Genomic DNA, 14,598 nt, shown 5'->3' on the forward strand with positions numbered 1-14,598 from the left:
TGCCACCAAGGACGGGCCCTCAAGGCTCCTGAGGGGGGAGGCACTGCTCCTGCATCTGCGCCACCCCTGCAGGCCCAACTGCAGGAGCCGGGGACAAAGGCGGCCCAGGTTTCTGAAGGTCCACCCCGGCCACCGGATGGAAGGACCCATTTTGTTACTAAAGAAACATCGCATCGTGGCTGAGTCCTGCTTGACCGCATGGAGTTTAAGGAAAACTACAGCCTGTTCTCTTCCGGGAGCAAGGGAGCTGTAAGTACCGGGCTCCGCACGCCTGAGGAATCGGCAGCCCACAGCTGCGATCTGTGTGCAGGACAATGTCCAATGGCCCCTCACAAGCTAGCCACTGTTCCCGAGCTTCTGGAACACCAGTCCTCTGGCTCCAGCATCTCCTCTTCCTTCAATCTCTAAAGTCTCCTAAGGTCGTCACACTCTTCAAGGGAGACTGCCGATTCACAGTAAGAAAAAGACATTCTTTTTTTTAAACAGTTCACATTTATTATTGATAACAATAAAAAAATCTTTTAAAGACTATCAGTATTGTATTACCAAGAGTGAGGTAATATGTTTACAAAACATTTACAGAATTTGATACGTAAATAATGAAATTAGGAAAGAAAGTGAATTAAGACACTAGTAATAGAGGGGAAACCAAAAGGATCGTTAGTGCTGAAAACAGGTGAAATGACAGCAGCATTTTAAAAAGAGTGCAGGGCACTGAAGTAGAGTCACGATAAACTGCGTGATCGAAGTCTACCTGCCTCACAGCCCCCTTCCAAGGAGGATAGGGCGATGGGTACTCAAGAGTAACCCTGTAAGTATTTGTGCAGTGATGTGCTGTGAACGCCTAAGGATGCATTCAACTCTTTGGGGATAAAACAGTGCCACTTCTGAGTCAACTCAAAAAGAGCCGCTCTTCAGACTGGGGGAGGGGTGGCTGCAATGCAGATAGTTCTACAAGCGCCCCTGGGCTGATGTGGACTGTCGAGTGAAGTGTTTTCTTGGCAGCTGTCAGCAAAATCGCCATCTGAGACACAGAGAAAGAGAGAGAGAAAGAGATGGGACCGTCTTCAGGTCCTGAGAATTTGGAAACAGGAAGCAGCACGGATGCACTAACTAACCCTACTGTGCTTTCTGGAAACAAGCCTTTAGGTGCCAATGGTGAGCTTCTCTTGTGAAGGAAACGCACAGCCGTGCTCCGGATGGGCCAGCAGCCCTGGGAGAAGCCCAGGAACGGCCTCAGCGTGCAGGCAGCCACCGAGTATCGCTGCCTGGGAGGGCTGCTCCGCTCCTCCCGAGCCCTCCCGACACCTCCCCGCGGGCACACACTCGTCCACACAGCTCTCCCGCCACACGGCACCCACCTAACACCTCCAGGGCAGGTTTACAACAACGCAACTCAGGGTTTCCGTGCCCGTCACACGCTGACGACGGCCGCCTGGCTTTTGGCCCAGATCCTTAAAAGCACAGCCTCTGCCACGTGCCCACCACGGCACACGTCTTCATTGACCACGGAGACTGACCCAAGGCAACACCTGGACAGATTCGCAAAGAACCTGCTTTTCCCATAACAAGCTGAGAAAACGAGGGCCAATAAAAGGTAGACCAGGCTTGGTAATTGGAATCAAAAAGAAAAAGTAAAAAGCAGACCAACCTCACAATCTGACCTGCTTCTATGAAATCGAACCCTTCATTACTTGAACTAAGTTTCTACTCGCCCCGTCCCTCACTGACACACACCCACCCCAAGACACACATGCTTACAGGCACACACACGCCCACAGTTTCCTGTCACAAAGAAGCAGGGCTCCCCCAGGCCACAGGCCGTCCCAACATGGCCACACAGTGAACACAGGACAGTTTCAAAACGGCAGATGGGACTCACTGTCTCTGCAATACCCTCCTAGTGACTAGAAGAACCATTTGGGCTCTGATGCTACCAAGCTGTGAGGGGCCCAGGGGAGGCCAATCTAGAATGAGTTCGGAACTAACGCGTGCAGGTAGGAAGAGCAACACACTGGGAGGAAAAGGGAGAGGACGCCCTCGGCCCAAGTTCATGGACAGAGGGAGCCTGCTCTCAAAGTACCAAAAGTTTTGAAAGGAGGAAAGAGAAAATCATGTTTAATGATGGCGGTGTTCTTCCTGGCATTGTGGGGAGTCCGCGAGAGCCCCTGACCCCCCAGACCCACTTTACAACAGTGGGTCCGTCGGGCCCCGGAGCCGGGCCGGGGTGCCCACAGGCTCCCTCTGAGTCCTTCTGATGAAGCGGTGTCTGCTCAGAAGAGAAGGCGCCTAGCGGGCAGTCACTGAATCCCCGGACCGCGTCGACTACCGGCGGGGAGGAGGTGAGGGCCGGATGCGGGGCGGGGGACGGGTGGGCAGCCTCTGCTCCGCGGAGGAAGCTGGGTCACCTCTGACGGGCGGTGGGGAGTTCATCCACCAAGGGATGGTGTGGAGGTGCTTGGAAACGTTTTTTGCATCAACATGTGAGACAAAGTCACCCTCGTAATTGGTATATAAACGACTTTTCTTTGAAGAGAGAGCCCTTGTGCGCTGGTTGCGTTTTGTGCACACTGTATACAAAATCTATGGCTATTGAGTTAGAGTTAAAACTACCTGTCGAGATCGTGTCGCGATCAGCGCCTACGTTTACCACCTGGAGAGCTACGTGCTACCTAGAGGGCCAGAGGAGTCCGCACAACGTGGCTGCTGGGCGGGCGGCGGTCCGAGGCGGTGGGCCGTCCCCTCTGCGCACTGGGCACTACCTGGAGATCATGGAGCTGGAGTGGGACTGGCTGGAGGACGTGGTGGCGGCGCTGAGCTGGGAGAACCCGCTGTGGCTGGACTCCAGGCTGGTCATGGAGCCTCTGCAAGAAGCACGGGGCGGGGGAGGTGTGAGGACCCCACCGCGGCTGCCCACCACCTTCCTGGCCGATCCCACCCCGCTCCCCGCAGCGCCCCCCAGAGCCGGGACAGCCGTGCGGGGCCCAGGGGGACACAGCCCCCCACCGCCCTCCCACACTGATAACGCCGTGAACTGCCAGCGACGGGTGGGCCCAGAGGCCGCCCCGGCCTGGACCCTGGCCTGGACCCCGGCCTCACGCACCGGAAGTCCTCGGACCCGATCACTTCGGTGTAGTACATCACTTTGCACTTGTGGGAAGAGACCTGCAGGGAGGCCAGCATGTCGTCCATGCGGGGCAGGCTGGTGGCGGCACAGGCCGGCATGCTGTGGAACTTCCACTGCAGGATGTAGAAGCCCGGCCACCGTGTCACGTGGGAGCCCTGGAACGAGTCAGGGGGCGCCAGCTGAGGACCTGCTTCCCGTGCCCTCCCACAACGGGTCTGACAAACGCCAGGAGACAGGGTCCACTGGGATCCAACACCGATTACTGACCATCTCGATGGGGGAAGGACCGGCTGCCCTGATTCACGATTGGGGTCCATCCCACGCTGCCTCCCGGGTGTCGGCCCTGCAGCCAGGCCTCTGCCAGGCGCTGGGGAGGCCACGGGAGGGACCCTCAGAGGCTGTCCGCCCCTAGGACTCCGCCTCGGGAGGAGGAAGCAGGTGCCCGCAGGGTGGGAGCGCCCGGGGGGTCCTCTGCTCACCCTTGAGGGCCTGGGGTCAAAAAAGGCCACTTGGACCAGGCAATGCTCTCTCTGATGTGCTTCCAATGAACTTACCGGTGTATTCTGGGTTAAAAGGATGGCAATCTAAAGTAGAATGCCAGTCTGTGAAAACTACTTTCTCCCTTAATTCTGGAACTAAAGACTGTGATACAGATTAAAATGTTCAGTATTTTAAAAACTGAATAAAATACTCTCTTTTACTCTGCTTCTAAGACCACCAAAACACTGACAGGCTTATTCCTGAAAACCGTAAAGACAGCAAAATTATGCATCTATTATGAAGGCCAGAAGCACCCGAGAGCTACCATCCTGAGCTCAGGCACTCAGAATAACTAGCCAAAATTTTAAATGAGCTGACGGAGCATTTAAAATAAATTAGGATGCTTAGTAATGAGACTTAATAGTTCCCTAATTACTTGTTTCTCTCACTTCTATTCGGGGTGATTCTCCTTGAAGAGAAGAACGCCGCCAGGTCAAAGGCCGTCTTAGCAGAAGCCTTGTCAATCCCAGCTTTGTACGTGCGCCGAATGCCTTCTCCTTTCTTCCATGTCGCTTTTGTGAAAATGCTTCCAGAAATAATTCATGACTTCAGGTACAAGTAATGGATTCTGCTGAGCTCTAGGTTCTTCTGGGATTCACTCGGTTTCTTGAGTGACTCTGACCGTAACTCAGAGGACACACTGAACTGCCTGTCTACAGACGCAGGACGGGGCCGAAGCGACACTTCCTTCTCCAGACAGAAGAGCCAAGCTGTGGGGACTCCCAGGAGACCTTACCTGCACACTTTCCCCTTCTTTGCAGATCAGAGGTGACTCCACCATGCTGTAGTCACGGCCCAGCTGCCAGATTCTGTCTATCAGCTGCACGTTGTTCCCTCCTGGGGAAGTGATGCTGTGCGCCCCCAGGGAGTCCTTTTTGGGTGGCTGCGGCGACCTCTTGGAGTGATAGATGTTAAAGACGATGTCCCCTTTGCACACATCAAAATCCCAAGTGATCACCGAAGAGGCATCCACAATCTGAATGAGAATCTGGAAAAAGAGGTTGCATCAACCCACCAAAATGACCACGGGCCTCTGAGCTGACGCCATGGCAGCAGGTCCCCCCAGCAGCTTTCCCCCAGCTAGGGGGGTGCGCACGGCCGGGCCTCCTCACTCAGACTCCGCACTCCACTTTCCAGGCCTCTGCTCACTCTTTTTGTTCTTTCACCCAACTGCTCCTGCTACGCGTCAGGGCCAAGCTCTGTGCTCTGTCAGCTACACCTGTGGTCCAAGCTGCCCCTCAATTCCCTGAGGGCTTTAAGACACCCAGTCCTGGCTGTAAAAAGTGTCTTAATACAAAACAGAAAAAACGCTAGACACCACAGAAGTGGTTCCGTGGGTTACTCGGGGCTGAAGGGCACAGGGAAGGTCGCAGAAGAGCCCAGGAGGGACGGGAAGGAAGCATCCAAGCGGGGAGGGGGGGTGGACGCGAGCGCAGGCTGAGGGGCCTCTGCCCGTGGCCGCTGGGCTGGGTGGGAAGAGGGCACCACGTGGCCCGGGGGTGTGAAGGGCCCCGGGTGTCGAGTGCCAGCCTAAAAGCTGAATTTCACGCGGCGCCCATACAGCTTCCCCACAGGGAATGATCAAAGTTATAGTTTCAAAAGATTACTGTGGGAGGGATGTGAGAATTAAAACCAGCTGTAAAAAGTTATGTATTCACTAAAAAATTCCGGCAGAAGCCAGGCCCCACGCCCCACCCTGCCCTGGAAGCCTGCCCGCTGAGCCTTCCGAGAGGCGTGTTAGCGCTTTGCTTCTCGTCGAGCAGACCTTTTGGTCCCACCACGGCCACTTCTCACCGCTGACAGACCCACGCAGAATTCCCCTAAAGGGCGGATTCCATAAGCACAAGAGCTGCATCTAAGCACAGCGGTGGCACCAACGACACCAAAGTGGCTCTGAGGGCAGAGCTCCCTTGGACGTCAGCCCCTCTGCGGATCGGCACTCTCACTCCTGCATTCACAGCGGGGACGAGGAATTCAGTCCTCATTTCAGGAGACCGCCGTCCTCGATTTGTTCTTTACTGAACCCCCAAAGCAGAACTGAAGTTTTCAGTTTTGATGTAGAAACACTTGCACAGATACCCTGTGACTCACAAGAACACATCACACCACTGAGTTCTCTACCCTGGATGAGAGCAACCACGACCTAAGGAAAGAACTTGGCCTCCTCGCACCTGCCGGCCTCCAAATAAAACACTAATACGAATAATCCTCAAGACACAGTCGACTTCCCCCTACAGAGGCTGTGAATAAGGCACACCAAACCTGTCTCTTTCGCTCGTTCAAACCACGGCCCCATGTCCACTTGCCCCACGAGGCACGGGGGGGCCGTGTGGGACACACTCCGGCCAGGAGGGTGGAGGAGGCAGTACGGCGTCAGCTCCCGGCCACCACTGTCCGCCCGGCCAGCAGCCCAGCCCACTGAGCGGCCTCTCCGTGCCAGGTGCCACCCCTCCCGCGATCCTGAGCCACAAACCTCAGCCCGAAGTCCAGGAAGGGCCAGTCAGTGCTGAGTCCCTCATGACGCCACAGCACACACGTGTGTGAAAACACAGGCACACTCTTGCTTCTGCACCACCACGTGACAGCAAGGAGAGAAAACACATGTGCTAGTTTCTCCTCACTCCATCACATTTATAAAAATGGGCAAATTCCTTAAAGGTAATAAATAACCAAATCCAGTCAAGAAAAAACAGAAGATGCGACTGGTCCTGATCACTGAATACATTAAACTGAAGAGTTACACATCTTCCCACGGGGAGACCTGCTACGCGCCCCTGTGTGTCCAGGCTCTCGGGTGAGCTGGACGGCGAGCTGCCCACTCTCCTTCCGGGCGCCCTGACCAAGGGCAGCCACTTTCCCCTCTGAGAGAGGCCTGCTCTCCTGTGTCGACATCTACCTAAACTGCAGATCAAGTGTCAACACAAACCTAAAGACCAAGACCAGAGAGAAGCATCTGATTCTCCTGAACGACACCCCACTGGGGAGACCCACAGAAGAACGTCGGTGGGAAGGGGGCGCCCGGCCCCCGTGGCTTCGTCCTGGCACCTACCTCGTGCGGGGCCCCTTTGAAAACGCTCGCGGACTGGTAGATGGTTTCGGTCCAGAGCTTGAGGTCTTCGTTCTCCAGCTCCTCCGCGGTCCTGTACAGGGACTTGGGCACCAGGCCCCCCTCCGGCACTTCACACTGGAAATGGAAACGCAGTCGTGCGAGCTGAGCCAACGCAGGCCGCTCCTCTGAGAACCAAACGCCGGCAGCGCCACGTCCTGACACACGCGACTCCTCGGAGCCGCTTAGGAAATGGACAACACCTGCCATGTCGCAAAACACTGCACTACTTAGCAAAATAATTGTGGAAAACCACTTAAATACATGTGTCTCGCTTTAAATAAATGAGAACAAGTTGAAGCTGATTTGCCACAGAATTCACACTAGTGCGTATGAGGGCCTGGATCCAACTACTGAAGCTGGTTTATATAAGAATAGTTAAGTACGTATATTGAGCTGCAGAAGAAAACATTATGTTAAGAAAAGAGTTTTATTCTCCGCAGCTACAGGCACTATTCTTATTATATACAATTACAGTCAAGACATATAATCTATAAAGAAAGCTTCGTGTCTAAGCCAGATCAAATGATCAGTCCATGACGCCAGCCAAAAATTAATAAAGAGCAGCAACTTCTGAATCTGCTTGAAACAGGCTAATTAGAATTTGCACATTTCATAAATTTCCTAACTGACCTGGATATAATGACGTAACACTCGAGCTCATAAAATCCAAGCACTGCCTACATTATCAGCCCTGGGAGGCGACCACACAGGAAAGAAACACAGCCGCCGACAGCGTGCAGTGCAGTGAGATGCAAACACGCCACAGCACCGAGGTCACGTTAGACGGCGGCAGGCAGACGTGAGCACTGTCTCTTCAATGCCAGCCCGACGGCGGCACGGAAGAGCAGAGAGTGGGGAGATGTCTGCTAATTACGGGACTCTTCGCATCCTGAACACCTCACGGGGGAGTCGGGTCTGCTTCTGCTCCAGCCCAGGTGCTTTCGTCGTAGCTGAAGGGAGCGACCTCACCGGGTCGTGCTCTGATATAATCGACGTCTCTGGGTTTCTACAGATCTGACCTCGCGCTTTAATCTCACGGGCGCTGGGTGAGTGAAGGTCCTCTAACTCACTTGCTCCTTTGTGCTGCACTGCGATTCCTTGGAGCAGGACTGAAGGCCTGAGAGCTGATTCAAGTGCCGGCTAAATTCCTCGAACAATCCAGAGAGATTCCCCCGAGCGCCCAATCATTAGCTAAATACATGAGTCAGCCAGGGGGGCCACATCTCAACATCTCAACGGCTAACCTTATTTACTATGAAGGATGATGGAAGTCCCTTCTCTGAGAAGAACCACTACTCCCTGCTGGCGCCCGTCACCTGTCACGTCGGCAAGATGCGTGGCCCATGCTTCTGTTTCCTTCACCCTGCCCCCCTCAGGCCGTTGTGCCCCCGAGGCTGTACGGTCCTCAAGGAACTAAACTTCTCTGACTCCCTCGCCACAGTACAGGGTAAAGAAGTGGAGCCACCTGCCTGATAGCCTAGCAACTCAATGTATTTAAAACCCCACATTACATACAAGAGAACTAGTTCCCTTAACTATCCCTTTTAAAATGTTATCCTGATTTATTGTCAAGGGGGAAATCTTTTTGAGAATCAATTTGATTTTTTAATGTTTTAAAAAAATGCACAGCTCCTCTAAAACGATTAAAGAATCTGATTCACACAAAGCTGAGTGAATAAAGCAAGCTGCAATTACACCGATTCTAAAACAAATTCTCATTAGTATTTAACAATGAAGAATGTGTGTTATCGAAAATTACCTAAATGGTTCTGTTTAGTTTCACCCAGTATCAGAGAGATGTCAGCCAAAACAAAACTGAAAGACAATCAAATAATCCAAACTAAAAGTTCTGAAAATCCTCTGTGCAAACCAACATCCACCTCTGCTACCCTCGTAAGCAGCCAAACGTGCAGATGCTTTCCTAGATACGTACCATGCACTCTCCACTCAGGAAATCTGGAATAATCTCCTTATCGATGTAATCCAGCAGGCCTCCAGGACCCTGGTAGTCATTTCCTGCATAAATAAGGAATTTCCTTCTGGTGTTGTCATCAATGAATGGACTAACCTATAAATAATTAGAAAAAGCCATGCAGTCATATTTGCTTTGCTGTCTGTATTTCGAAGATTAAAATTACACGGTGATATTACGGGGGGGCGGATTCAAGTTTGATACGCTTTTTCTGTAAAGTCCAAGTGCATGACATTAGGACCCTCGGGAGTTCTTTCTTTCCTTAAATAATCTGAGAAACTTTGATGTCTCCGTGCTTATTTTGCTTTATGACTTCGAGTCACAGACGCGTACACATACATGAACGCACGTGTGCACGCCTTCTAAGCGGCTACCAGTTACGCAGAAGGGCAGGGAAACGCACCAGAGTCCAGAGGACAGGAAACACCCTGGGGGCGCGCAGGATCAGGAGGCGGCCCAGCGTCTCGGGGTAGTTGGCCTCCACCACCTCGATGGTGCGCAGCAGGGCCTTCACGCCCGGCCTCCACAGGTGGCGCATGTTCAGCCCTTCCAGGTCCACCAGGCAGGTCCACGAGCTGCAGGTGAGATGAGCTCCGTTCAGTACACGGCACACCGGGCAAACCGCGGCCCACAGCGACTTGCTTTTCTTTTCGATGTTATATACGGTCATTTGTATCCATTTCCAAAGATACACCAGGTTTTAAAAATCACAGTGTAATGAACGCTACTTATATCTGCTTGTATCAAGACATGGGATGGGTGTGGTAGGACTAACCCCTGAAACTTCAAAGCCACCAAGAGCTAAGGGACCGTGACTCAAAGCTTCAGTCTGACGCGCTCAGCAATCCAGCGAAGGAGGCCATGTGCTGCCCTTGACCTGCTGAGCCCCCTCTACTGACCCAGCGGGGTGTGTGTGTGGCATTTAAATACGTGGTGTGACTGAACGGCGATAACCTGGTCTTTGACAAACATTACTGAGTCAAGCGCTGTGGCAGGAGCTGAGAATACAGCAGTGAGCAAAAGCCCTCAAAGTCCCTGCCCTCCTGGAACTTATGTGCTAGTTAACCATCTATACCCTTCTCTATGCCAACTTCTGAACCACTGCACATTTTCAAAAGAGTTTACCATAGCTAGAAGTTTGGTTTAATAGCACAGACTAATTTTTTTCTGTCCCACCTACCCCACCACCAAAAAAAAAAAAGGAGCAAAAACCAACCACCTGTGACTCTGGGCTCCCAAGGACCATGCAGACCTCAGACACGCCAGTCCACTCAGACCGAGGGGATGGCAATGCCTGGGGGCAGAAACACCAAACTCCAGCAACGGTCCCTCACAACTGACTGTATTACATGCTCTACATATTTCTCTCTTATCTGCCTCCTAGGGCATTATGGTAAACAGTAAACTATTTCGACTTGGTCCTAAAAAATCAAACCAGATTTTGGTTCTAAAAATCAACTAGAAATACTTAACTCATATTCTCAACAAGCTAGCAGGACAAACAGCACCACACAGCTACCTGATAGGCCGGCCGAAGACTTTCGTATTTTCTTCACACCGTCTTAGCCCTTCTTCATTTATGGAGAGAACCTACGTACAAAAGGGCCATAAAGATTCCATGATCAGTCTAAGAAGCTACCACGACTGCTTCAAAGCTATGTGACTGACAATAACACGGCGTGTTTTAGGTAGGTGTGTAAACCCAGTCATGTATTTAAATCTTGACACATTCATACACACAAAACACAGCACGGACGAAGAACATCTCTTTCAAAGAGAACGAGCGCTGTGCTGTGTGGCAAAGGGGACAGCTCCCCAGTGAGATGACAGGAGTCTCCAGGTGGGCGGGGAGGGCACAAACTGCTGACCTATCTCCAGAGCAGGCACGTCCGGAAGTGTCGGACCTAAGTGTCCGTCAAGTGGGGACACTGTGATGCCACACGTACCAGCCAAGAGAAAGGGCAGTGTGAGAACTGACTTGAAGTCCAGCTGAAGGGAACCCTTCAATCTGGAGTAACAAGCCCTTCCCCGACAGATGTAGTCCACCCGTATCTTTGTGCGCACACATGTGTACGTGTGGATGCATACGTACGCCCACGTAAGCACACGCACAGTGGCGGGCGCTAACAGAACACGCAACAAAATGCCAACAGTGGATATTTTGGGATAATGGATTATAGATATGCCTTTTAAAGTTTTTGCTTGTTTGTTTCTAATTTAAGGACAATATTCTTCTCTTCATAGCTGCCCACGCGGTGGAAGCTGCCTTGGAAGGGGTCAGGGAGACAGGGAAGGAGACACTTGTAGCCCTGATGAAAGATGCTAAGAGCCTGGATCGTGGACGTGGCAGTGGAGAGAGTACTATTAAGGGGTCCGATCTGAGAGGCATCTTAAAAAGAGAGCGAGGGTGGGAGGGCGGGGCCCGAGTCAGCGTGGGAGAGAAAGGAGAAGGCGACTCAGAACCAGCTCCCCCGTATCCTCTCAAGTGGCTATACTGAGTTTTTTGTTCATGCTGCCCCACCGTGAAAAACACTTTTATAATTTTTGTGCCCTCTTTTGAAGTTTTTGAAATATATTAATAGATCTTCCTTTCTAATTATGAAAGTAAAACATGCTGTTGCAACAGGACAGCTGTCCTCTCCCGCCCCCGCGGGCAGAGGAAGAAAGTGAAGCCACTGCGGAGCCTGGCGTCCTCCGCCGGGAGCACTCACGTATCTCAGCAGGGCCTCCTCGCCGAGGGCTCTCACCAAGCCTTTGGTGTCCATCTGGCCCAGCCGGAGCACGTAGAGGGGCCGCCCGTCTGCAGGGGAAGGACAGGCGTTGTGAGCGCCATTGCTGACGTGAGGCTGGGGACACAGCTCTGAGGCCCTGACAGGGAGACGGGCTCACCGAAGTTCCAGGGGAGCTTCAAGCGCTCTCCCGCTGAGAAGCAGCAGCTGCCTTCTGTGGTGCCCACAGGGCCCCCGCAACCCTGCCCCACCCAAGCCAGCTGACGGAGCAGCCTATCAGCAGGGCCCCGGAGACGCTCTGCACGGAGCGAGGGGGGCCCAGCGGAGCTGTGTCCTCCGCCCGGCTCTACCACCCACACCGCGGCCATCGCCGGGCTCAGCCGTGACCCCACTCCACCCGCCACCAAGTCGAGTCAGGAAGCACCAGGCACGCCTTTCGACGGACGGCGCAGGCTGCCCCGCAGGGCGCCGTGTGCGGGGTAATCCGACCAACCCACGCACACCTAATCGTTCATTTTAGGGATCACTGTTCTTGGTTTAAGTTTCGTTCACTCTCCAGGTAGAGCTGAAATTCTGATGTACAAAACCTGGCTACACGTTTTGACAGACACTGCAGGGGTTAAGTCACTGGAAAGTACCTTCCCCAGCACCGTCCTCCTGAAAAACCTCTGCCTTCAAAAGTGTTTTAAATAAAGTCAAACTCCACGCAATGAAGGGACGCAGTGCAGCAAGCTGCCCGGGGGCAGCGAGAGGGGTGAGCGAGCAGCAGCCTCAGGCCCTTCCCTCTGCTCTACGGGGCGTTCCTCAGGGGGCGGTGACGGGCGGTCCCCAGGGGGCGGTGACGAAACGGGCCTCCACTTGCTCAAGCCGGGGGAGGGCGGGACAGCGCGCCCACGGGCCCGCCTGTCTCTACGCGGGTCCTGACGCCAAGTCCCCGGCTACCTTTGTCGTGGTGGTGCCAGCCCCCCGCGTAGTAGTCCTGAAGGACCCGGGGGGGCTGCCAGGTGTCGAGGATGTAGTCCACCTGGTGCTGCTTCCGCCAGGTCAGGGACTGACACATGGTCTCTCTGGCTTTGTCTATGTTGAAGTCCCGGGCGCGCAAGAACCGGAGAATATGCTCATCTTTCGGGATCTGTTGAGAGAAAGAGATGTTTCTAAGCAACGTTAAAAGCTGCTGAGGGCAAAAACCAAGTTACCAACGGAATAAGACTCTGAAAGTCTCACTTCTCATCAACAGCGAGCTGCCCTATCGCACTACGTAAAATTAGCCACTACCAGAAACACGTTCCTTAATGCTTTCGAAAATCAGCATGATCAGTCTGAATAATCTTCATGCTACTCCCATTTTAGTTCCAGCACAGTAGAGTGAAGGCATAAGTAATTTCTTAAACACCAGATGCTTCAATTCACTGAGCTAACCTGCGAGTTATTATGATCTGTGCACTCTTCTGGGTATATATTACACGTAAATAAAAACCCAGAATACAAAACAGTGTTGTTGGTTTTGGTAGTGGTGCTGGTGTCCTGACACACAGGAACCTTCTCCAGGTTCCGCTCCTGGCAATCGACAGGTTCGACAGGTCGGCTTCCCTGAGTAAAACACAAGGCCAAGGCTGTGTCTGGGTCTCCCGTGGACTGGCTGCCCTTGACCCCGGCCACGCACTCACTGCCACATGCTGCTGGCCCACAGATGGGGGGCGTGTGGTTGGCACCCCCTAACTACCCCACTCCTGGGAAAATAAAGCACTGAGATGGCATCACCTTCTCTCAGAAAGGACCACCGTTACAAGGAAGTGGCTAGGAATGTCGGTTCCAGAACCAAAAGGCCTGGCTTCAAACCCCAGCCCACCACTCACTAGACGTAAGACCCTGGGCAAGTGACTGAACTTCTCCGTGTGTACCACAGGGGTGATAAAAATAACACCACCTCATAGGGCTGCTGGGAGGATTTAATTAAGATCTTAAAACAGAGTCTAGTGCACGGTCAGCACACAACAAATGGCAGCTCTTACCACAGGGGTTGTGTTCTCGATAACTAATACAAATGGTCCTCAGATGTTGGGCGCTAGTGACCAAGACTGACAGACTTAGAGAGCAGGCCAGCGAGTGAGTAACTCCCCGACACACAAATCTGCCTCTGCTCCACACTAGTCCCCATCAGTTGGAGGATTACAAAAATCTAATTCCTTATGAGGCTGCTCACCAAAAACCTCAAAATCAAAGCCCAAGCAGTTCTAACCGCTGAATAATCTGTGAACCACTTCCAAACCTTCTGAAAATTAAAATGTATGAATACTTGGAATACAGTATTGCTTTGCAACTTGACATACAATTGTTTTTCAGCAAGTCCACTCTCTGTAACATCTGCAAAAGTGCAGCTAATTATACACAGTAGGGCATCATAACTTGCCACGAAGGACTCGGATGCCACACCCAGGGGTACGGATTCAATGACTTTTAGACTGGAAGGGACATTCCCAGCTATGGCAATCGGGCGCATTTATTCCGAGTCACTATGAACAGGACCAGGGATCCGAGGTTTCACAACAGCGCCCCTGCACATGAGTGTGAATTCTCACTTTGCCCTTGTGGGTCTCCTGGAGCCACTGGCGAAGCCGGATCAGGCAGCTCTCCTGCAGTGGAGTCAGGTCACCCAGGTATCTCTTGATGTAGTCTGCGTCTAGTTTGTCTGGAATATAAATTACAGGACATCATTTACAACAAAGAACACTGGGGCTCGAAGGCTTCCAAAGTCCTCCTGCTTGGTGACGTTCCTGTGTGGTCCCGGAGCCTGAGAGGTGACTGAACCACAGGGACGGGCAACTCTAACCAGCCACCCTAGAGACCCCCAATGACAGTCTTTAAGCCCAATCACTGCCAGAGCCACAGAGAAACGTGCCGATTCCTTTACACCCCCCGACTGCCACCAGATCACCTCTGTTTGCAAAGTATCAACTCTATTCATGACAGAATGACGGCTGTTACAGATATTTAATGATATTTAATTCAAAGTTACAAAAGGAGGACGCACATCGTATAAAACTATGAAATAAAACAAACAAGTGGATCTAGACGTATTTTGTATGTTCAAGAGCACGAGAAATCGTCCTCATAAGGTAAC

At 52.5% G+C, this 14,598-nt stretch overlaps 1 protein-coding gene across 2 annotated transcripts in view; it reads right to left on the reverse strand.

Moving 5' to 3' along the window:
• Positions 1–523: 523 nt before the first annotated feature.
• Positions 524–14,598, reverse strand: part of SEC14L1 (SEC14 like lipid binding 1) — a 52,191-nt gene continuing 38,116 nt past the window's right edge. For both annotated transcript variants that reach the window (XM_061174881.1, XM_061174882.1), the window contains exons 7-16: positions 14,057–14,166; positions 12,420–12,609; positions 11,460–11,548; positions 10,268–10,338; positions 9,152–9,323; positions 8,710–8,844; positions 6,717–6,851; positions 4,404–4,655; positions 3,104–3,282; positions 524–2,864 (exon numbers count right to left, since the gene is read on the reverse strand). In XM_061174881.1, coding sequence (XP_061030864.1) covers positions 2,759–2,864; positions 3,104–3,282; positions 4,404–4,655; positions 6,717–6,851; positions 8,710–8,844; positions 9,152–9,323; positions 10,268–10,338; positions 11,460–11,548; positions 12,420–12,609; positions 14,057–14,166 — 1,439 coding nt within the window. In that variant the 3' untranslated portion in view covers positions 524–2,758. The remainder of the gene's footprint in view (positions 2,865–3,103; positions 3,283–4,403; positions 4,656–6,716; positions 6,852–8,709; positions 8,845–9,151; positions 9,324–10,267; positions 10,339–11,459; positions 11,549–12,419; positions 12,610–14,056; positions 14,167–14,598) is intronic.

The sequence above is a fragment of the Eubalaena glacialis genome, chromosome 19 (genome assembly GCF_028564815.1).
Source record: "Eubalaena glacialis isolate mEubGla1 chromosome 19, mEubGla1.1.hap2.+ XY, whole genome shotgun sequence".
NCBI lineage: Eukaryota > Metazoa > Chordata > Mammalia > Artiodactyla > Balaenidae > Eubalaena > Eubalaena glacialis.